This window comes from Phyllobates terribilis, unplaced genomic scaffold, assembly GCF_046119375.1.
Source record: "Phyllobates terribilis strain yellow unplaced genomic scaffold, ASM4611937v1 Scaffold_4__5_contigs__length_816908805, whole genome shotgun sequence".
NCBI classification, from domain to species: domain Eukaryota; kingdom Metazoa; phylum Chordata; class Amphibia; order Anura; family Dendrobatidae; genus Phyllobates; species Phyllobates terribilis.
This window is the reverse complement of record NW_027362764.1, coordinates 410,968,773-410,991,859: the sequence shown is the minus strand read 5'-3', so window position 1 is coordinate 410,991,859 and position 23,087 is coordinate 410,968,773. Positions and strand designations below refer to the sequence as shown.

Sequence of the window (23,087 nt, the reverse complement as noted above, 5' to 3'; positions counted from 1 at the left end):
TGCACCAAAATCATAACTGGATTTTTTCTCAGTAATGATGAAAATTAATGTTAATACGCAGTTTGAGTGTACAGCGGGGTGGGGGGAGGGGCAGGGGATGGATCTCTGCAGGAACAATGAAGATCTCCATTTTTTTTTCTCTTTCCCGCATTTACAGTGGGGAGGTGCAATCTGTCAGCCTATCAGCAGCGCACACACGGAGCGAAGTGCTTTTTTTCACACAAGCAAGGGCATGTGTGATTGGCAGTGTATGTCACATGTCCTTGCCCTATAAGACCAAGCCATTTTCCCCGTCGCCACCATTTTCTCACTGCTGCAGCTGCGTGTTAGACGGCACCGCTGTTGCTGTGTGCGCTATACCTTGTTAATTTCAAGCCAATTTTCGCACAAATATACAGATAGCTTGGGAGTAGGGAATAGTTGTGATTGCAGTCCTTTTAAGGACTAGGTTACAGCATTTCCTACGACTTTTATCAGGCAGGTCTGTGCTCTTAAATAGATAGGTTGTGGGAGTAAAGACTAATTGTAATTGGAGTCCTTTTCAGGACTAGGTTACATCAGTTCCTATCAGTTTTTGCCAGGCAGGTCTGTGCCAGTGCTGTGCAAGTTTTTTTCACAGCATTTGGCTGAATCTAGCAAAGCTAATCCTTTTTGGCCTATTGCAGAGTGTGTTAGTCAGTGGAGTAGCCTATCTGTGTTGCAAGATATACCACCTGTGTATAGAATACCAATTTTTTTACTGCACCTAGTGAAGTAAAATCTTTTGGGCATAGCATCATTCTATTAGTCCATCTATACTGACCTCCATCAGGTTGCAAACTGAATCTAATTTTTTTCTGCATCTAGCTCTGAAAAAATATTGGGCTTCTAGCTGTGTGTGGGTCTTGTTCTATTAATCCAACTATACTGACCTCCATCAGGTTGCAAACTGAATATAATTTTTTTCTGCATCTACCTCTGAAAAAATATTGGGCTTCTAGCTGTGTGTGGGTGTTGTTCTATTAATCCATCTATACTGACCTCCATCAGGTTGCAAACTGAATATAATTTTTTTCTGCATCTAGCTCTGAAAAAATATTTGGCCTTCTAGCAGTGTGTGGGACTTGTTCTATTAGTCCACCTATACTGACCTCCATCAGGTTGCAAACTGAATATATTTTTTTCTGCATCTACCTCTGAAAAAATATTGGGCTTCTAGCTGTGTGTGGGACTTGTTGTATTAGTCCATCTATACTGACCTCCATCAGGTTGCAAACTGAATATATTTTTTTCTGCATCTACCTCTGAAAAAATATTGGGCTTCTGGCTGTGTGTGGGTATTGTTCTATTAATCCATCGAAACTGACCTCCATCAGGTTGCAAACTGAATATAATTTTTTTCTGCATCTAGCTCTGAAAAAATATTTGGCCTTCTAGTAGTGTGTCGGACTTTCTCTATTAGTCCATCTATACTGACCTCCATCAGGTTGCAAATTAAAAATAATTTTTATCTGCATCTACAGTACCTCTGAAAAAATATTTGGGCTTCTAGCTGTGTGTGGGACTTGTTGTATTAGTCCATCTATACTGACCTCCATCAGGTTGCAAATTAAAAATAATTTTTATATGCATCTACAGTACCTCTGAAAAAATATTTGGGCTTCTAGCTGTGTGTGGGACTTGTTGTATTAGTCCATCTATACTGACCTCCATCAGGTTGCAAACTGAATATATTTTTTTCTGCATCTACCTCTGAAAAAATATTGGGCTTCTAGCTGTGTGTGGGACTTGTTGTATTAGTCCATCTATACTGACCTCCATCAGGTTGCAAACTGAATATATTTTTTCTGCATCTACCTCTGAAAAAATATTGGGCTTCTAGCTGTGTGTGGGACTTGTTGTATTAGTCCATCTATACTGACCTCCATCAGGTTGCAAACTGAATATATTTTTTTCTGCATCTATCTCTGAAAAAATATTGGGCTTCTAGCTGTGTGTGGGTCTTGTTCTATTAATCCATCTATACTGACCTCCATCAGGTTGCAAACTGAATATATTTTTTTTCTGCATCTAGCTCTGAAAAAATATTGGGCTTCTAGCTGTGTGTGGGTCTTGTTCTATTAATCCATCTATACTGACCTCCATCAGGTTGCAAACTGAATATATTTTTTTCTGCATCTACCTCTGAAAAAATATTGGGCTTCTAGCTGTGTGTGGGACTTGTTGTATTAGTCCATCTATACTGACCTCCATCAGGTTGCAAATTGAATATAATTTTTTTCTGCATCTAACCCAGCCAATAGTTTTGGCCTAATACCACAGTTTGGCCACTCAGCTCTGCTCGGTTGCCATCCATTGTTGTTTTGTGCAAACAACTCCAGAGTTGTGAATTAGTTAACCACCAAAATGAGTGGAAAAAGGCCTGCTGCTGGTGGAAAGGGGAATAGGCGTGTTGGGAAGGGGAAAAAAGGTTGTGTCCGTGGGGTAGGTGTTAAAGCAACAGTAACATCTGCAGAAGAAAGACCATCTTCCAGCCAAACTAAAATGTCTACTTCTTTTAGCGGACAATGTGATAAGATCCCTTTCTTACGGCCACGCCAATCGCTACAAATTCCAGATGAGGCACAAAAACAGCAGGTGCTTCAACGGATATCAAGTGCTCCTTTAAGTGGGCTCTCCTCCACATCAACTTCAACATCACAAATACTCCAGTCCTCAAAGGTGTCACCCAAATCGCACTTGCTTCCTCACAGCTCCCAAATCTCCAGCTGCCCGTCTGAGTATGAGGTAGAACAGATGGTTGAGTCTGCAGAGCTGTTTTCTCATACTATAGCCTGGGAATCAGAGGTCGACTCCAGCGCTTCTGTGAATCCAGACGAGGAAATGATCTGCACTGATGCCCAGAATCTTTATGAGTCGGATCCAGGACCAGACGCAGAAGGTTCTGACCATAATGTAGACCCTCATTCCCAAACTGTAACTCCTGTTGGTGGAGACAATGAGGAAGACGATGATAAGACTCAAATACCTGATTGGAGCGACAACTTTAGTTTTTTGTCAGGGCAGGAACAGGTTGGCTCTGAGGACGACGGGTGTGATAACACACAGGGTGATGATGATGAGGTTGGAGATCCCACTTACTGTCAACCCACAGTCAGCCAAGAGATGAGGTCAGCAGAGGAGGTGGAGGAAGATGCTAGTGACGACGAGGTCAGGTTGCGCCTTCCTGGACAGAGACGTAGCACTGGAAGCACGTCAACAACTGCATCCTCAAACACAACTCTGCCTCTCACCACAAGTCGTGGTGGCTCTTCAGGTCGCATGGGTGCTAAGCCTTGCATAGCCTGGCCATTTTTTCAGATCGATAAAGATGACCCAACTCGTGTTATCTGTAACATTTGTCAGCAAAAGCTAAGTAGAGGCCAAAAAATACATAGTTTGAGTACTTCATGCATGAACCGGCACATGGACATGAAGCATAAGTTGCAGTGGGAAGCTCAGTGTGCTACAATGCGGCCTAGCCGGCCGGGCCAACCACCGTCTGCCATATCTTGTGCATCCGCGGACTCTTCATCCTCTGTGACTGGGGGGACAGCAGTCACACCTGTTTTGGGGCGCAGACCTGCCACCTCTTTACCCGCAACAGCCAGCGTGATTGGCAGGTCATCATTTTCTTTGGAGGTGGGAACACCAGCTGGTGTTGAGCGCTGTCCGACATCGATAGCACCACCTTTGGATCAAGGCAACCTAACATGTCCGCCTGCATCTTCCTCACAGACCGGCAGTTTGCCGGGGACACCCTTATCAACCCCGTCTAAGCACAATAGCCAGCCCTCGGTCCCTCAGATGTGGACAAGTAAAAGACCATTTCCTCCTAGCCATGAGAAAGCTAAGAGGTTGAATTTCACCATCTGCAAGCTCTTGGCTACAGAAATGCTGCCTTTCCGCCTGGTGGACACAGAGGATTTTCGAGACCTTATGTCCGTCGCAGTGCCCCAGTACCAGATGCCCAGTCGGCACTACTTCTCAAAGAAAGGTGTGCCTGCGCTCCACCAGCATGTCGCACACAACATCACCGCTTCTTTGAGAAACTCTGTGTGTGACAGGGTGCATTTCACCACAGACACTTGGACGAGTAGGCATGGACAGGGGCGTTACATGTCGCTGACTGGGCACTGGGTAACTATGGTGACAGCAGGACAAGGGGCTGCTGTCCAAGTCTTGCCGTCCCCACGAGTTGTGCGTCAATCCTCTTTATGTCAAAGTTCCTCCACTGCTTCTGCCTCCTCAACCTCCTCTCGGTCTTCCACCTGCACCCAAAGCCTGTCTGGTCATGCCACAAGCTTTCTAACTGCGCAGAAGGGATCCTGCACACCTCCTTACTATGCTGGCAGTAGGGCTCAACGTCATCAGGCGGTTTTTACATTGAAATGTCTGGGAAATGTGAGTCACACAGCTGAGGAGTTGTGGTCAGCTCTGGAGAACCAATTTCATGAATGGTTGTCTCCACTGGACCTGAAACCAGGGAAGGCCGTGTGCGACAATGCTGCAAACCTGGGTGCGGCCCTTCACCGGGGCAATGTCACACACGTGCCTTGTATGGCTCACGTGTTGAACCTGGTTGTCCAGCAATTTTTAGCCCACTATCCCAGACTAGATGGCCTTCTGCAGAGGGCACGGTCGCTGTGTGCTCACTTCCGCCGTTCGCATCCCGCAGCTCAGCGACTTACATCTCTACAGAAGTCGTTGGGCCTGCCACTTCACCGGCTAAAATGCGATGTGCCTACCCGGTGGAATTCAACTCTGCACATGTTGCAGCGACTGTGGCAGCACCGACAAGCCCTGGTGCAATACGTTCTGACGTATAGCCTGGGCCAACGAGATTCAGAGGTGGGGCAAATCACGCTGGAGGAGTGGTCTCAGATCAGGGACCTATGCACCCTTCTGCACAGTTTTGAAATGGCGACGAAGATGTTTAGTGCTGACGATGCCATTATCAGCATGACTATTCCAGTGATTTACATGCTGGAGCACATGTTAAACAGAATTCGGAGTCAGGTGGTGGCACAAGAGGAGGTGGAGGAAGTAGAGGAGGAGGAGTTGTATGCGGAAGGGCTAACATCTGCAAGGTCCAGACGGTCGGCAGCACCAAGGCGGCAGGCATGTGAGGGTGGGGGAGATGGTTTTACCAGGGCGCATGGTAGCAGCCAAACTAGTGAGGAAGGTGCAGGAGCCCAGGAAGAAGTGGAGGACGAACTGATGGAAGACTCATCAGATGAGGGAGACCTTGATCACATTTCTGTTGTGCGAGGTTGGGAGGAGAGGACAGAGGAAGGAAGCATGATTGTTACCTCGCCACCAACACAACAGGGACTTGGTGCTCCTGGATGCGCAACACACATGAGTGCCTTCTTGCTGCACTACCTGCAACATGACCCTCGAATTGGGAGAATTAGAAATAATCCTGACTACTGGGTTGCCACACTGTTAGATCCCCGGTACAAAAGTAAATTTGCAGAAATTATTCCTGCCATAGAAAGGGATGCACGCATGCAGGAGTATCAGCAGAGACTGTTGCAGAATCTTACATGTGCTTTTCCACAAAATACCAGTGGTGCACGTAGTGAATCTCACAGTTCCAACTTGCCAACCGTGGGACCGTCAAGTGTTCAGCACTCAAACCGTAACAGAACCACAGTATCTGCTGGTAACATCAATTTTGCGGAATCATTTCACCACTTTTTTAGCCCATCCTTTGCAAGGCCACAGGAGACAAGAAGTCTGACACATAGTCAACGCCTAGAGACGATGGTACAGGAGTATCTCCAAGTAAACATTGAAGCCACGACTGTGTCACTGGACCCTTGCTCTTTTTGGGCTTCCAATCTGGATAAATGGCCGGAGCTAGCCACTTACGCCTTGGAGATCTTGTCATGCCACGCAGCCAGCGTTCTGTCTGAACGTGTGTTCAGCGCTGCTGGTGGTGTGCTGACAGATAAGCGCACGCGGCTCTCCACTGATAATGTAGACAGACTCACGTTCATAAAGATGAACAAATCATGGATCCGAAACGACTTTTCTACCCCTGTGTCATCCTGGGGAGAGTAAAAGCTTGATGATTGGTTAAAATCACCCTACCAACCATTTTAAGCTTTCAAATTACTAATCATGTTTATCTGTATCTTGACTGGAAAATAATTTGGGCTTTGTAGCAGTGTGCAGCACTGATCCTATTAGGCCATCTATACTAAAGCTTCACCAGATTTAAAATTAAAAATAATTTTTAGCTGCATCTAGCCCGGAAAATAATTTTGGGGCTCCGAGATGCGCAAGACACATAAGTGCCTTCTTGCTGCACTACCTGCAGCATGACCCTCATATTGTCAGAATTCGAAGTAATCATGACTACTGGGTTGCCACACTCTTAGATCCCCCAAACTTTTCGATCAACCTTTTCATTTTAATAAAGACCAAAAAAATGGTCATTTTTGAAATTATAAGCATTAGCAGGTTGTTAGAAACTGAAATCAAACAGTTTTCAACTCAAAACTTTATTCTAGGTGATGTTACATTTTCACATAGGACCCCTTGTTCGAAAGGAGCTTCTGAACTCTCTCGTCCATTGAATTTGTCAGGTTTTGGATGGTTTCTGCTTCAATTGTTTTGCATGAGGACAGAATACCCTCCCAGAGCTGTTGCTTAGATGTGAACTGCCTCCCGCCATCATAGACACTCCTTTTAATGATGCTCCAAAGGTTCTGAATGGGGTAGAGGTCAGGGGAGCATGGGGGTCACACCATAAGTTTGTCCCCTTTTATTCCCATATCAGCCAGAGATGCAGATGTTTTATGTGCAGCATGAGATGGTGCATTATCATGCAGAAAAATGATCTTGCTGTGAAATACACGGTTCTTCTTCTTGAACCATGGCAGGAAGTGCTGTTTGAGAAAATCCACATACATTATGGAGTTCATCTTTAGCGCCTTCAGGGATCCTAAAGGGGCCGACAATCTCTCTCCCCATGATTCCAGCCCAAAACATTACTCCACCTCCTCCTTGTTGGCGCTGTAGCCGTGTTTGCGTGGGGTGTCCATCAACCAGCCATCCTCCACTCCATCCATCTGGACCATCGAGCGCTGCACGGCACTCATCCGTGAACAAAACTGTTTTGAAATCAGTCTTCATGTAATGTTTGGCCCACTGGAGCCGTTTCTGCTTGTGTGAAGTGGATAGAGGAGGTCGACAGGATGGCGTATGCACAGCTGCAAACCTCTGAAGGACCCTGCATCTTGTTGTTCGGGGGACGTTGGAGGCAAAAGCAGCTTCAAAAACTTGTCTGCTGCTATGACAAGGCTTTTTTGCCGCTGCTCTTTCAACCTGACGTAATTGCCAGTAGGAAAGAGTCCTCAATTTGCCCTTATCAGCACGCACACGTGTGTACTGTGAATCAGCTACATACTTCTTGATTGCCAAGACACTTCATCCTGATCATCGCACAATGTTGATTGTAGTCATGCCTTGACCTAAACACTCCACAATTTGTTGCTTCTCAGCAGCCGACACATCCTTTTTCTTTCCCATTTTGGCAGAAAATGTAGGCTGCTTAATAATGTGAGAGAGCCTTCTTAAGTAGTCTTGCCTTTCATTGGACACACCTGCCAAACTAATTAGCACAGGTGTCTGCAATTGCTTACAGTGATATAAAGAGCCCTGACACACATCACCATCAATGAGTTTAACTGACAAACAAACAAATTCTTCCCTTATCACTCCTAAACACTTTTTGCATAATAATTTGGAACGCAGTGTACATGTGCTTTTCCACAAAACACCAGCGGTTCACGTAGTGAATCTTACAGTTCTAACTTGCCAACCGTGGTCTGTATGGAGTTGTTCAATAAAGAGCCCAAAATTAAGATAACATAGATGGGAGAGGTCTCTATGAATAGGAATTCCTACGTATTTGATACCTTGTGAGGGACAGGCAAAGGTAAAGTTGGACTGGATGGAATCCTATATGGATTTGGGGAGGGAGACATCGAGGGCCTCAGACTTCGCTGCATTGATTTTAAAATTTGACCATGTAACAAAGTGATCTATTTCAGCCATAACAGCAGGGATGGATATATGTGATTGAGTGATATATACTAGGACATCATCAGCAAATAGAGAGCACTTGTACTCGGTGCCTCCCACCTCAATCCACCTAATATTGGGGTTATGGCGAATTGATGAGAGCAGGTGCTCCGTCACTAGGATGTATAAGAGAGGGGACAGAGGACATCCCTGCCTTGTCCCATTGGTGATTGTGAAAGGTGATGAAAATGTTCTGACGCACCCCCTGGGCCTTGGGACACCCGGAGCCGGACCCTTTTTGGTGGATGCTGGTGGTTGTAGTCTTCGTGGCGGCGACCCGGTTCCGTGGCTCAGGGCGGTCAAACCAGTGGCGGAACTATTTATGTGGTTTTGATGTTTAAATGTCCGACTACGCCACCCGTGGATTGCGGTCAGAGTGAACCGCTGCTACAGGGCAGACCGCTGAGGCTGGTGTTGTGGGTGCAGCAGAGCGTAGCATAACTCCCCACGGGAGGAGTATAGCCTCAGGGCAGTGTATGCGGAGGATGGGGTGATAGTGCAGGGCAGCAGCAGTAACGACACGGAGTCAGTGATGCAGTTCAGGGCCTTTACTCACAGTTCTTATTATCCAGACCACGTCTGCAGGTAACGGCTGCCCACGTCGTGCTGTGCTCACCAGGTGAGGGGCTCAGACAACTCCCAGATAACTTTGGAGCACTTCACAGGACCCCCTTTGTGTGTCCTTTGTCTGGCCTTTCTTACCAACACTTCTGTCCGGCTGCCTCGGGCCTCCTCTTGGTAAACTTGGCGCCAGTTTCCCTGACCCTATGTGGTGCCTTCCTAGCGGGTGTAGCGAGGGGCTGCGCCACATAAAATGTCAGAGCCTCCGGTTTCTAGCTGAGGGTCGTTTCCTGCCTCCACTAGTTCGAGGACCGGTCTCCCCCTTTGGCCTGACCCCTCCACGCAGGTGGATTTGGGTGTGCGGTGGCGACTCGCCCGTCCGCACCCCTGGGATCCCTTCATTCCTCGTTCCTGGAGCCTTCTCCGCTCCTCTTCCTTCCTTCTCCCTCTTCCAGGCCTGGGCCTCTGTTACTAGGCCCGCCTCCGGAGCAGAGCTCATGAAGAGCCCCTGCTCCCTGCCACTTCTGCTCAGACTTCTCTGCACTGAACTAAGATGGTGCCCACCTTTTATACTCCCTTCTCAATGCACCCAGGAACTGCTTCCTTCCTGCTCCTGCACTACAGGGTTCCCCTTCCTCAGTGTTCCCTCCCCCCACTCCAGCCAGGGACAGGGACTGTCGTGCCCATCTCAGGGGCATATTGGTCGCCCTGCCCCACGGCAATGTGGTGTAATGCATGCAGGTGTCGGGTCCTGATCCACACTCCATCCTTACCTGAGAGTGAGATATCACACCTCTGGGTGAGGTGCAATACGTCTGTAGCAACCGAGCCCTCAGGGTGCTACAGTTCCATTTATCTTCAGCCTAGGTGACGTATTGCGATACAGGGCCGTGATTTTGGCTATAAAAGGGTCCCCTAGACCCCTACCCCAAGCTTTTTAAGAGAATCATATATGGCGTGCCAGGAGACTCTATGGAATGCTTTCTCAGCATCCAACGAGAGTATCTAATTACAAATTTTTAACTGCATCTAGCCCAGGAAATACTTTGTGCCTAGTAGCAGTGTCTGCTAGTCAGCGGATTATCCCGGCTGTTAAGCAAGCTACACCACCTGTAGTTTAGACACTTAATTTTTTCAAAGGAAATGATTCGGGACCATGGGATACTTAGTGAAGAGCATCAGGAGGCACCCCAAGGCATAGGGGCTGGGACTGGCAGTAGGATGCCTTGCGGTGGACAGCCGAGCTCGATCCTTATAAAAGCTTTTTAACTGCAGCAGCTTTAGTGGACGCTACTGGAGCTGGAATTACGCGGCTGCTGGCATGAGACTTGCCCTCCAATAGATCCTTGTAAATGGATTTAAAGTGTATTCATTCAAATTAGAGAGACAATTTAAATTAAAAAGCTTAGAGCTGCCTCCACCACAGGGGGGCTCGCTCGACCCACCAGCGGACAGGCACCAGTATTGGGAGAGGGGGGCTGGCCATCAGGGTTCACCGCGGCTCTGGCACAAACCCGGCGACACGGAGGTGGCACGGGCAGGAGCGGACTGGCCGTGTCGGCTTCTCACTTTTTGGATTTTAGAAGGGCATGACATGCCTATATCTGTGTCTCCCCCTCCTTTTACTCCTCCACCTCTTTTATTTTCGCATGACTATATGTACTTGTCACTTTTCCATGTGTTAGTTGTGTCTTCTGAGCAGTTTGTCAGCTTTTGGACACCTTTGAAGGTGTTTTCTATGTGTTTCTATGTGTTTTTGTTTGCCTGCCATTGGTTTTAACGGTGTTCGAAGGTGTTCGACGAACAGTTCGACGAACAGTTCGGCGAACACACGGGTGTTCGACGAACCGAACTCGAACACTACGGGGGTGGCTCAACACTATTAAAGACGCTGCAGTCAAAAGCTCACCAAAAACTCATTGTGAGAACTTAACCTTAAAGTTGGAGCTACACTTTGTCAATCCACCAATATTCATTTATTATCAACAATTGTGAGATTTCAGTGTTACAATGAAAACATCTATATTACAACCACCGTAGCAGAAGCTTTGCCCCGCAGCCCTCTTTGCCTCCATGTAGCAGCGGTAAATTCCTTTACTATCTTTATATCTGTTATTTTTCTTCTTCATCCCCACAGAACAAGTCTGTTTGTGGATTACACATTTTGCAAGAGGATTATCAAGTGATTTTGTAGTTAATAGTAGCTTCATAAACTGAGTGGACTTAAAGTGCAAATGCACACATGTCTTTGCCAGCTGTTTCTAGACACCAGTCTGCCTATTCTTAGGGGCTGTAGAAACTTATCATCCTAAATATTTTTTCTGTCTCCATCATATGGGAGACTGGATACTTCCCACAACAGTAGAGATTAATTAGCGACGCTCCCTATTCATTAAGCAGCACTAATCTAATAAGACCAAATCAATGTTCCACTAATTTACATGGTGAACTAGCACAGCTGCGAGCTTAGGATGGCACTGGCGCCTGACTAATGAGCCACAATTATTTCAGATGTTCCCACCCGTGTCCCTGAGTTTGCAGACAGTCTATTTAATGTATATGGTACCAACAGCCAAAGCACATTATATGTGCACTAGTGTTATTCTAATGTGCACAGTGTTTTACTCCTTTCTTGGGGTCTTGTACCCTGAAAGCTTTACAAGGGCAGCAAAACATTGATTTACATATTTTTACCTTTTTTATTGGCATAGCTCAGATAAAATCTATTATATTTCAGCTTTAATTTGATAACTAATGATTTATAAAAAAAAGCATATTTTATATTTAATGTCTATTTCCATTATGCTAAAAATGCATTATTATTATTATTATTATTATTATTATTATTATTATTATGTACCATAACATATGTTTTACATTGTTCTAAAATAGAACAAGAGTGTTTAAAGGCTGTTATGCTTACTTAAATATGGACATGGATACTATAACTAATACACTATAAAGATATACATAAAGTCAATGTATGGAATTGTGTGTATGGCCAGATATCATCTCATCTTCCATATCAGTTGGTCTTATTGGATAATCTCCGATGATCTAATAATACAATATATCTGGCTTATACAACATAAAATATACAATCAGCAAATCTGTATTAGCTTGTCTATCCATTGTTTGGAGCATAGTAAGTCAAGTTTTAAAGGGAATCTTTCAACAGAAAGTAGTCAACTGATTAAATCAGATTTTTGTGTTAAATGTAGTTTTGAAAAATGTTTTGATTTTTTTTTACATAGCACACTCTGTATTAAGAGTAAAAAAAATAGAAATATTGCACTTTTCACAGCGGCCACTACTGGGTTTTTTTAGTCTCACTTCCTGTTTCAGGAAATAATACATGTACATAGCCACAATGTTTGGATCCTGACCCTTTTGTAGTGAAATGTCTAATGAGCCTGTGCAAAGTTCATTGTGATGGGAGAGGGAACAGGGTCAGGTGTGATATAACCTATCGTGACTGGTGGATCCTGAGTTATCAGCTGTGTATAGAGGTGTTACCTGTCATTGTAATCCTGTCTGTGCTGTTAGGGAGCCTGCTAAAAACTCTTCTGAAACAGTAATCCAAAAAAACTGACATAATGCTAATTTTATTTATTTTTTAATCATATTTTTAATACATATTTTGATATAGAAAAAAATGGCAAATACTGAAAAAAATACATGTAAAGAGAAAACCTAACTTTAACAGTAGGTCATTTTCTGCCAAGTCATTCCCTTTAAAGCCACGGGGAAAGGCAGATGCAAATCAGCAATAGTATTATAAAACATTTTTACTGATACTCATTCAAATAAAAATTATAACACAGAATATAACCAGCAAGATCACTGATTTACATGTTATAGAAGTCTTTTTAGTGGAACTCTTCCTTAACTCTTGTCCAACCTGAATTTTTAAGTCATGATTGAAGCTAGTCCTTAAAGCAGTTGTCTGGCTTACAAAACCTATTTTCTACGAGTTAGTAATTGTTTTACAATGAAAACTCTTTTTCATATGTTCTATCCGGGTATATGGGCATCATAAAGGGGGCTCTGCTGCCTGGGACATTCTGATCCAGAATAAAGAGTAGCTTTGGCAGAGTGTCTCCCATTTTTGGCTGATTGGAGTTCTCATTATATTACATGGCAGGCTGTTGATTTCGATGACTGACATGCATTACTACATTTCACTTGCAGTGGATGCTGTTGAAGAACTTTAAGATTACATGCTGTTTTCTCTGGTGATAACGTCATTAGGAAGCCTGATACATGGATTCTATTTGGAAATAGATTGTATTCATGAGTCAACATCTTAAATAGCTTAGGACTAGTGATGAGCGAGCACTAAAATGCTCGAGTGCTCGAAGCTCGGGTCGAGCACATTGGAGTACTCGGGTGCTCGACCTGAGCAACGAGCACAATGTAAGTCTATGGGAAACTCAAGCATTTTTCTGGCGGTCCCCCCCGGCGGTCTGCAGAAGGTCAAAAATTGCCCAAATCGATGGGAACAGTGCTCAATTGAACGTCAGGTAGGCAGAATATATAGGCAGACAGGCAGGCAGGGTATATAGGAGGGTGCATGAAAAACATAGCCGGGCACTTGGAACACACTAGTGCCCTCTGATTTTCATCCACCCTTATCTTTAAAAAAGCCGGCAATTCAGCAGCGGCATACACCGGTACCCGACAATTTAGAACAGACAGAATAGAGCATCACACATAGATTAGATAGATAGAAACATGTCAGTCACATATATAATAAGTACAGTGACAGTGTTGGTTACTGTACTTGTCATTTAGTGTTAAAATAAAGGATTTATTTAAAAAAATAATAGTGTTTTCATGCACCCGTCTCTTTAAAAAAGCCGGCCGGCAATTCATCATCGGTACCCGACAATTTAGAACAGAAAGAATAGAGCATCACACATAGATTAGATAGATAGAAACATGTCAGGCACATATATAATAATTACAGTGACAGTGTTAGTTACTGTACTTGTCATTTATTGTTAAAATAAAGGAATTATTTAAAAAAAAATTGGCGTGGGGTTCCCCGTAATTGAAGTCTGTAGTGGAGGTTAAGCAGATGGCTGGGGCAGATGTTTGAAGCCTGGGAAGGGGGTAATACCCACGGAGCTTCCCAGGCTACTAATATCAGCCCCCAGCTGAATACCTAGCCTTTACTAGCTATTAAAATGGGGGACCCCAAAAAAATGATGTGGGGTCCCCCTTGTTTTAATAGCTAGCAAAGGCTAGGCAGACAGCTGGGGGCTGATATTAATATCCCAGGAAGGGTGCCATGAATATTGGCCCCCTCCAAGGCTAGAAACACCAGCCGTCAGCCACCCCAGGTATGGCGCATCCATAGGATGTGCCAATTCTGGCACTTAGCCTCGCTCTTCCCACTGTCCTGTAGTGGTGGCAGTGGGGTAATAGGGTTGGGGTTGATGTCAGCTTATAATGCCAGCTGACATCAAGCCCAGGTTAGTAATGGAGAGGCGTCTATAAGACACCCCCATTACTAACCCCATAGTCAAAGTTAAAAAAAACACAAATACCCAGAATAAAGTCCTTTAATTGAAATAAAGACACATTCCTTTAATGTTCTAAATTAAACCCTACTTACCGTATCGCCCATTCCAGCTGAAGCCAACGATCTCCTGCAATAAAAATAAAATAATAAACCAACCTCATCCTTACCTTTCCATGGTTCCCAGGACAGCTTCAGCTCTGCCACATTGACTTCCAGCTTGCCATGCCGCAGACACTGAGACGCTCCTCAGTGAACTCCTCAGTGTCTGGCTGTGACGGCATCCAGATGAGCTGAGTTCATGTCCAATGAACTCAGCTCACCTCATGCACATCACTGACAGCGTGGGATAATTCTGCGCATGCGGTGCCGGCAAATGACGTCACCGCTTGAGCAGGAGAATTCTCCCACGCTGGGATGGCATTGAGATGACAGGCTGGATTGCAGCAGAGCGCTGCCATCCAGCTTGTCATCCTTCAGAGACACTGCAGAGCGCAGGCATGCTTGCGCTCTGCAGTGTCTCTGAAGCGCTACCTGCAGTGTCTCTGAAGCGCTGGATCGCAGCAGAGCGCTACCATCCAGCTTGTCATCCTTCAGAGACACCGCAGAGCGTGTTGTTGGGTACCGGTGTATGCCGCTGATGAATTGCCGGCTTTTCATGTTTCACTGTGAGCACTGTTCCCATCGATTTGGGCAATCACTGTAATGCCACAACCACCATGGCTGCGGCATTACTGTGAGTGGCAGACAATCCCTGCATGATTGGTGCTCTAAATAGCGCCAGACATGCAGGACGGGGACCTGAGCTCCCGTCCGAGCATCTCGAAAGTACTCGGCGAGCTCCGAGCATCTCAAGTACTGAGATGCTCGGGTGAGTACCGAGCAGTGGCGAGCATGCTCACTTATCACTATTTAGGACCTTTATCAATTAGCTGGACCAGAGTAATTACAAAGAGGGCCACTGCCTGGAGAACCTGTGTGATGGAACCATAGGGGAATTGAATGCTCGGTGCTAGATTTTCCTCCAGCTCATTTTTGAGGTCTCATCAGCATTACAACCTGTGATCAATGCCTTAAATTTCAGGTTTTTGTCATAGAGATTATTTTAAAAGCATGTTTAGTGCCATTTTGTGTTTTGTTATACTTGTGACAGACATTTCATGGCATTTTTTTTTCAAGTTTTATATAGAAACTTAAGGGAAATAGCAAAAAAAAAAAAATACATAGAGCCAGTTCGAAAAATGCGGTTGACTCAAAAAGCCACCAAAATTGCACAAACCAAAATATATTGTATGTAGTGTGTTATTTATTTTACTATAGATCTTAATGTGAAAACTGGACACAATATTTGGTAAAATAAATAAATAAAAAACCTACACAAAAATGCTATAAAAAGTGGCATTTTTCAACAAAGCACTTTGCGTGAAACCAGATATATAAAGTCTTGGAGGATGAGAGAACGAAAAGGCAAATATTTTTACTAACTCCTGCAAGGCTGTAAGTAGAGGAAATTATAAGCAGTGCAAGACTTACACATTTCCAAAAAAGAAAAAAAACAAAATTTTTTTCCAACAAAAAATAACTTGCTGGAGATGTTAATGTATAATTGAAATGTTTATTTGTATAAATATTTAATCCAGCTTTCATCCATTGAGCACATTACAAATGCATTGCGGATGACAAAAATGACCTAAATAGCCAGCCTGACGTTACACCTGCCTCTTAAGAAACATTGGTCAGTACTGAATACTGTATTGTAGGTTCTGCTACATCTATTAAATATTGTTTTATTTTCATAGTTAATAACCTTAAGGACGAATCCTGATGCAGCAACGCAGAACAGAAGATTTCATTTCACACAAAATCAGAAAAAAGAAGATTCAAAGACATCAACATCAGTCACCAGTGTAAATCAAGCCAGCACATCCCGACTAGAAGGACTGCAGTCAGAAAATCATCGATTACGGATGAAAATCACAGAGGTACTTTCAGTTTCCAAATTGCAGAACCTTTTAGATAAAGGAGCTAATCAGTTTCATAGGAACTACTATGATCTCTACAAAGAAAAGTGATAAACCAACATGCGGGGTTCAATTTTGGGCTCCACAAAAACTTAGGGATTGTTCATTTAATTTTATTTTAACAAATGTGTTGAGGAGTTGATTTTGTGACACTTAATATCATATAGGTATTACAGGTTCATGGTTGATTTTCTCTCTGGGAAATGCCACCCTCACACCGCTTTCCTTCATTCATTGTTTACAATGGCATAAGTTAGTATTTTGTAGCATAACCTCTTGCTTTAATTACTGCACTACACAGACTGGGCATTGAAGCCTATTCAAGACATCTTGAGGGATCTTGCTCCATTCCACTTGAAAATCTGCAAACAATTCATCTTTATTGCTATGGGTACGGCCCCAACTTGTCGCCCTAACTCATCCCAAAGGTGCTCTAGAGGATTTAAATCAGGTGATTGGCTTGGCTATTGTAACAGGGGAAAATTTTTCTCTGCTAGCCAATTTTTGACTAAATTGGATTTGTGCTTAGGATCATTGTCTTGTTGGAATTTCCATCCCCTGCCTACTTTGGTTTTACCATGTGGCAACATTACATTCTCCAGTATATCCTTGTACATGATAGCATTCATATTTCCATCAATTCTATGCAGAGAGCCAATGGCAGATTCAGAAAAGCAGCCCCAAACTATGACATTGCCACCACCATGTTTCACTGTAGGTGTTTGGTATCTTACATCATTATGTTTTCCAATTGGGTGGCATTTATAGTTCTTGCCATCACTATCAAACAGATTGAACTTGGATTCATCCGACCACAACATCTTAGTGTAATTTGTCTCTTTCCATTGGCTGTGTTCTTTGACAAACTCAAGTCGGATCTTCCCGTTCTTTGCAGAGATGAAAGGCTTCTTGACTGTAACTTGTGCATTCAACCCTGTTGCTCTTAGTTGTCGCACCACAGTGTGACGACTCACTTTGACCCCCAAATTCTTCATTCATTTTGTGCAAAATCTGTACAGCACTTTTATGGACATCAGATACTGACTTTTTCTTAATAATGTGGTCAACTCTGGAGGAAGTTTTCTGTGGTCGTCCACTTCTAGGTTTGTCAGCTGTTCCATAGCCTTCTTTTTCTTTCTCTAATATACGTGACACTTGACTCTGAGAACCGTTGAACTTTTTGGCTTTGCCTGACTACACCCTCAGAATAAGCAGCTTCCTGACAGCTGGTGATAAATTTGGCTTTGTCTTTGCCATGTTTTAACCTAAAAAACACACACATAAAAAAAAAATGTAGACAAAATTCAACTACCCATTACAAAATATGCAAAACACATAAAGGGATAAAACAATGTCAAACACAATTTTCGTCCTTATAGCTGACAACCATTTGCTTCTGGTTTACTAAAATCCCCAGGAAAATGGTATCACAACAACCAAACAGAAGTAATCACACTTTTAAAAATAATGCTAAACTTTTGGTCGCTAGTGTATACAGGACAGTCAATGCATACTTAATCATATGAAAAATAAATATACACGTATTGCTAAACATCAGTTTCCATAGTGGAAAACCAGAATAGCTGTATTATACATAGTTAATACTAATAAAATCCATATGCTGAGACAGAGCCTGATAAGTATGAGTAAGTACTTCCCACAAATAATCAAAAATATATGTTAAAGGTTAAATACCAACATAAGTAATAAACTCACCCACCAAACACCCAATGCACGTTTCACCAGTGCTTTGTCAGGCTCATTGGTGAAACGCGCGTCGGGTGTTTGGTGGGTGAGCTTATTACTTATGTTGGTATTTAACCTTTAATATATATTTTTGATTATATATTAAAAACACATTTCAGAGGAGTTAAAAAAAAGGCTAGATGTTTCCTAAACGATGAATGATACTGTGATTACTAAATAATTTAGCATTAAATGATGTACAGTTGATCTGAGAAGGGTTGAAATTTTTCAACCTAAGTACAGTAACTATGTTACAACATTTTAATGAGGTCAGCAATAGCTTTATTTGTCTGCATGATGTGGCATCTTTAAAACTTTAACCTCTTCACGACTATGACGTATATGTACATCATAGGTCGTGTCCCTCCCTGCATTTGCTTAGCGCTCAACCCCGCATCTTTCCCGGAACATGACAGCTGATTTGATCAGTTGTCATGTGCCTCTAACAGCCGCGGTTGGAATCTCGATCCACCCGCGGCTGTTAACATGTTAAATGCTGCTGTCAATCTCTGACAGCAACATTTAATTTGTGCAAACCAGATGTGCATCATAAGACCCGCCTATCGGTGCCCCTGTCATGTGATCGCGTGGCACCAATGGGTTGTCATGACAGCCGAGGGTCTGCAGAAGACCCCCGTGCTTGTCAATGCAGATTTTCTTTGAACACCGGCCCGTAGCGTGTGAATGTGGCCTTAGTGTAAGTCTATAAGAGCTAGAATGAGGCTGAACAAGGCTTTTATAGACTTGCATTGAGAGCTTGTGACCATTAGTTCTAATTTCTGGTCAGTCTGAAGCAACTGCGATCACAAGATGGCAGAACGTGACCAGAGCAGCACCATGAAGAGCTGAAGTCAGTGGTTGGTAAGTATATTACTAGGGGCAGGGAACATGAATAAGTGCCAGAGGTGAAATAAAAAATAAACATTGGAGTAGTGTTTTAATTTACTGATAAAAATTAGAGTACATTTGGACAGTGTCTATACAAAGTAATTAATGTTTTCTGTGTCTTTTGTGAACCAGAATAAGCTTGTGCAGGTTAGCATAAATGTATCTTTATGCCTATAAAGTATACAGTTCACAACAAATAAATATTAGTCTTTAAATATACATAACTGTCTGACAATTTATTTGATCTTTTTTAGTCTTCTGATCGATTTTTAGTTAAGTTGCTGAGATAAAAAGCTTTGCATGGTAGCACTAGAAATTATCAAAACTTTTCAAATTAAATTTTACTAGATTTCTCACATTTTCTCCCCGAATTGATTTGCAGTAAATTGCAATACTGCAAAGACTCCAATTGCTGTAAAAAAGACGTATGCAACACTCTGAGACCTAATAGGACTGTATTCAATCCCTTTATCCACTTCACGACTTTTGACGTACATGTACAGTATGTCAGATGTCGTGTCCCTGACTTTGATATGAGCTCACATGCCAAGCCTGCATCTTTCCCAGCACATGTTGGCTGATTTAATATGGACTTGCAAATTTCAGAAAAAATGACAGAACGGATTTTATTAAAATTTAATTCCAATCATCTCCAGATGGCACCAAGCGGAAGACCTTGACCAAGCTTGAAGAGGACCTTTCACCAATTTTTTCATGTGTAACTGTACACAATTCTGGAGATTTCTTCCCCCTGTATGATTCTGACAAATCATAAGCAGGCAGTAACACAGAAGAAGAAAGAAGGACATGCCCCCACCATAGCTTAGAGCAGGATTCTCAGTGTGTTAGATGTAATGATACAGCTCTGATCTCCTGATCTACCCTCCTGCATGAGTCAGTGTGGGAAGGCGCAGTGTAGCTGAGTTTAGCTGTGTCGCAATACAAACCCTTCTAATATTTCTCCTACTTTTATAGCATGGGCAACTCTGCAGTGATGCTCCTCTCCCACTCTGCCTGTCTGGAAATGTGTCAGTAATTACTTGAGTCTACTGTCCTCGGGCAACTTACTCAGGTACTTTCTCTGCCATGAGATCAGGGCTGTCATTATATCTCACACAGAAGTAACCTGCCTGTTCTGGACTACACCTGCTTGAGCTATAATAACACCCTGCTCTAATCTCACAAGTTGAGTACAGCAGTGCAGGGGGAGGGGCAGTACAGCAGAGGTGACAATTTTGTGAAAGGAGGAGAGTTGTTAGGAGGGTTTGTAATGTGACACAGCTAAACCCACCTGCACTGCCCTTGCAGGAGGTTAAAAGAAAAAGACAAAAAACAACATTAATTAGCATAGACGTTTTGAGTAGGGATGAGCGGATCCGTGGATGTTCGGGTCTGTCGGGTTCAGCCGAACTTTATAAAACCCTCGATCCTGAACTCAGACCCCATTCAAATGAATAGGGAGCCCAAAAATCCAGTGGTTCCCATGCTGTCATCTGTGTGTCAGCATGGGACACATTGGCTCTGATCGGCGGTAACCTCACTTACGTTACTGCCGGTCACAGCGCTGTGGTTCCCACGCTGTCACACAGATGACAGCATGTGAGCCAGCAGCTGTGACTGGCAGTGAAATGGTTACCACTGGTCAGTCATTTGAGCTGAATGTGAGAACACGGCTGCGTGTGACCGGCGGTAATCATAATGTCATCACTGCAGCCGCGTTCTCAAGCTCAGCTCATTGTGTCCTGGATGCCGGGCTGAGCGGTCGTATTACTTATGCCATGACTCAGCAATATATCCAGAAGTAGCAGGGTTGGGGCTCGTCATGGGACATATAGATTATCAGTGGACAGGTGAGGAATACTTTGATCTTTATTTTTATTTTATTAAATGGGTAAAAGAGGGGATTTTTCGGGAACTGTTTTGTCCAATTAAAGGACTTTTCTCTGTGTGTGTCTTTATTAATTTTGACTACAGGGTTAGTAATGCAGGTGTCTAATAGATGCCTCTCTATTAATAAACCCTGTGCTTTATATCAGTGGACATAGAAGAGCTGACATTAACCCCATAAACTATTACCCCACTTGCCAACAAAACAGGGCAAGTGGGAACAGCCAGGCAAAGCACCAAAATTGGTGCATTTCTGGGGCTGCTATTTTGAGACTGGGGAGGGACAAATATCCATGGTCCCTTCCCAGCCTAAGAATACTAGCCCGCAGCTGTCTGCTTTAGCTTGACTGGTTATCAAAATTGGTGGTGACCTCATGCCGTTCGTTTTTACTATTTATTTAAATAATTTTAAAAGACGGCATGGAAAACCCTCTATTTTTGATAACCAGCCAAGATAAAGCTGACAGCTGAGAATTGCAGTCTGCAGCTGTCAGCTTTACCTGCGCTTGTTATCAAAAATAGAGGAGACCCCATGTCTTTTTTTTCTTTTTTTTACATACTGCGCCGCTCAATACTTGACATGACTGTGATGGAGCCAGAAGTGCCCACACCGAAAAAGCTTGTTGATTGGCTGTGGTTTCAACAAGCTTTGTTTGAGCTGCCAATCCCGAACAGTAGCACGGACTTCTGGGAGAAGTCTGTGCTCGGGGTCTGGCGCACGGACACTAGGTGTCTAGTATGGACCCCGAACTTTACCTTTCATGTTTTCCCATAAAACATTGAGTAAATGTAGTGACGCTGAGAGTAAGCGAAACTGCTCACCTTAGTGAGATGTGTTTACAACAGGTACAAGCCTGTCTGAGAATTTGTAAAGAGTGGACCAGCTGCTGCACCTTTTTGTGCCAGTTATGCACAATGTCTACCGCAATAAGTAAAGCAGGATATAAAAGAAAACAAGGAAACAATGGGCGCAGCGGGAAAAAAGACGGATCATGGGTAGAGGTATGGATATTTTATTGAAGCTACGCATTTCAGCACCAATTAGGTTTCTTCACTAAGTGCCTTCTTCTACACCCTACATCAAGCTGGAGGTTAGACCAGGATATCAGGGCTGTATCATTACATCTCACACATTGAGAATACTGCTCTAAGCTATTGGGAGAATGTGTTCTTTCTTCTGAATATTGAAGAATAGTGAATATAAATAATAAACACTTCTTCTGAGTGTTGCTACATGCTTATAAATGGTCAGCATCATACAGGTGGAAGAAGTACATGCCAGTTGTGAAAACTATCTGATAACACCCTCTTGGTGAATATTAACTAATTAGGTGCCAAATACGTTGACTGCAAAAAATCTCCTCAACAGAGAGGCAAAATTAAAAACAACAAAAAAGTATTATTCTGCTCTGCAACCAATACTGCTTCATGTTCCAGTTCAACATGAAAAATTGGTGAAAAATCCTCTTTAACTTGTTTCAATATGAGTCTTAATTGTTCAAATATTCAAGCAATTACTACAGCTTATATGTTGTTGCCATTGATGCTGTAACATAAGAGATACTGTAGTGTGAAGAGAGGATCCATATTAACACAACCACACAGGAAGAGAACCTTCACCTCACTTAAATATACATAGAGCAAAAAGAAAAAGATGACTGTTATAGTGTAGAAAATGAAGACTCATTTTTCTGTGTCCATGAGGAGTTGCAGTTTGATGAATGAGTATTTTAGGCTAACATGACATCGAGGGTTTTTCTTTTAGCCCACTTGGGGACAATGTCAGCATTGATGTATCTGTTCAACAGAAATTTTACTCTGAGTAAACATATTTTCTAGAATCTTGGGTTATAATCATGGTGCTAGTAAACCTGTGTTATTTACAGCACATATGACATTTGTAAATGCAAAAATATGTAGGAGCAAATTGAAGCATATTGCCTATAGCGACTCTGTTCTATGGAAATACTAGAAATTGTGAAATAATGTCCAAAAATGTATGAAGATAATTACTGTATATTAGCCATTTTATTTTAAGCTTTTAGTGTCAAAGTTTTGACAATCCCAGCAAAAAGAATCCCCAAGCAGGGGCCAAAGAATTTTTAAATACATTATTCAAAACATAAAAAAGTTTTTAAGCCAATTTTTTGGGGTGGGAGTAGTAAAGAAAGGGAAACCAGGGTTAAAAGTATGGTGATAAAAAGTCCTGAAATAAATAACAGCTATGAATTACAAAAATTCCAGGAACAAAAGTCAAGCATGGATTATGTCAATACACTGAAGACCAAAGGAATCTACTATATAGGAAAATTATGGGTGCCAAGTAAGTGTAAAAATAGACATGC

At 43.0% G+C, this 23,087-nt stretch overlaps 1 protein-coding gene across 1 annotated transcript in view; it reads left to right on the top strand.

The window, feature by feature from the left end:
• Positions 1 to 23,087, top strand: part of GABBR2 (gamma-aminobutyric acid type B receptor subunit 2) — a 1,360,263-nt gene that overhangs the window by 1,246,182 nt on the left and 90,994 nt on the right. Inside the window, exon 16 of the mRNA XM_073678612.1 lies at positions 16,000 to 16,182. Within this exon, the coding sequence (XP_073534713.1) occupies positions 16,000 to 16,182 (183 nt within the window). The remainder of the gene's footprint in view (positions 1 to 15,999; positions 16,183 to 23,087) is intronic.